This window comes from Cucurbita pepo, unplaced genomic scaffold, assembly GCF_002806865.2.
Source record: "Cucurbita pepo subsp. pepo cultivar mu-cu-16 unplaced genomic scaffold, ASM280686v2 Cp4.1_scaffold006242, whole genome shotgun sequence".
Taxonomy (NCBI): domain Eukaryota; kingdom Viridiplantae; phylum Streptophyta; class Magnoliopsida; order Cucurbitales; family Cucurbitaceae; genus Cucurbita; species Cucurbita pepo.
This window is the reverse complement of record NW_019652197.1, coordinates 1-605: the sequence shown is the minus strand read 5'-3', so window position 1 is coordinate 605 and position 605 is coordinate 1. Positions and strand designations below refer to the sequence as shown.

At 43.6% G+C, this 605-nt stretch overlaps 1 protein-coding gene across 1 annotated transcript; it reads left to right on the top strand.

Moving 5' to 3' along the window:
• Positions 1-5: 5 nt before the first annotated feature.
• On the top strand, positions 6-600 carry LOC111787161 (probable folate-biopterin transporter 2; the record flags this gene model as incomplete). Its single annotated transcript, XM_023667273.1, has 2 exons — positions 6-266; positions 352-600. Coding segments are annotated over 2 exons (510 nt in total), but the record flags the coding sequence as incomplete, so codon positions are not given.
• Between the last annotated feature and the right edge of the window lie 5 nt (positions 601-605).

Genomic DNA, 605 nt, shown 5'->3' with positions numbered 1-605 from the left:
TTCCAGGTCTTCTTGGTGTAATCTCCTTGCTTTCACTATCATTACTCGAAAAGCTGCATCTTCCACTCGCAATATTGTTGTTAACCGTGGGAAGTGCCGGAGTAGCCATTGCAGATGTCACCATTGATGCTTGTGTAGCACAGAACAGCAGCTTTCATCCTACCCTTGCAGCTGATTTGCAAAGCTTGTGCGCCTTGAGTTCTTCCATTGGAGCATTACTTGGCTTCTCCATTAGCGGTATCTTTGTTCATCTGATAGGCCCCAAGGTTCCCTATTATATTAACTCTATTACATCAAGGCTTGATTCTTTCATTTCATGGAAAATTCACATACTTTTCCCTTCCATGATAGGGAGTGTATGGCTTGTTAGCAATACCTGGAGGGCTTGTCTTATTGGTTGGAGTTCTACTGAATGAACCTCATATGCCAAACTTCAATTACAGACAGGTAAGTGACAAGTTTGTCAGTGCAGGGAAGGCTATGTGGATGACATTGAAGATACCCAATGTCTGGAGGCCATGCCTCTATATGTATCTATCCCTTGCACTGTGCCTGGACATCAATGAAGGCCTGTTCTATTGGTACACTGACTCAAAAGATGGTCC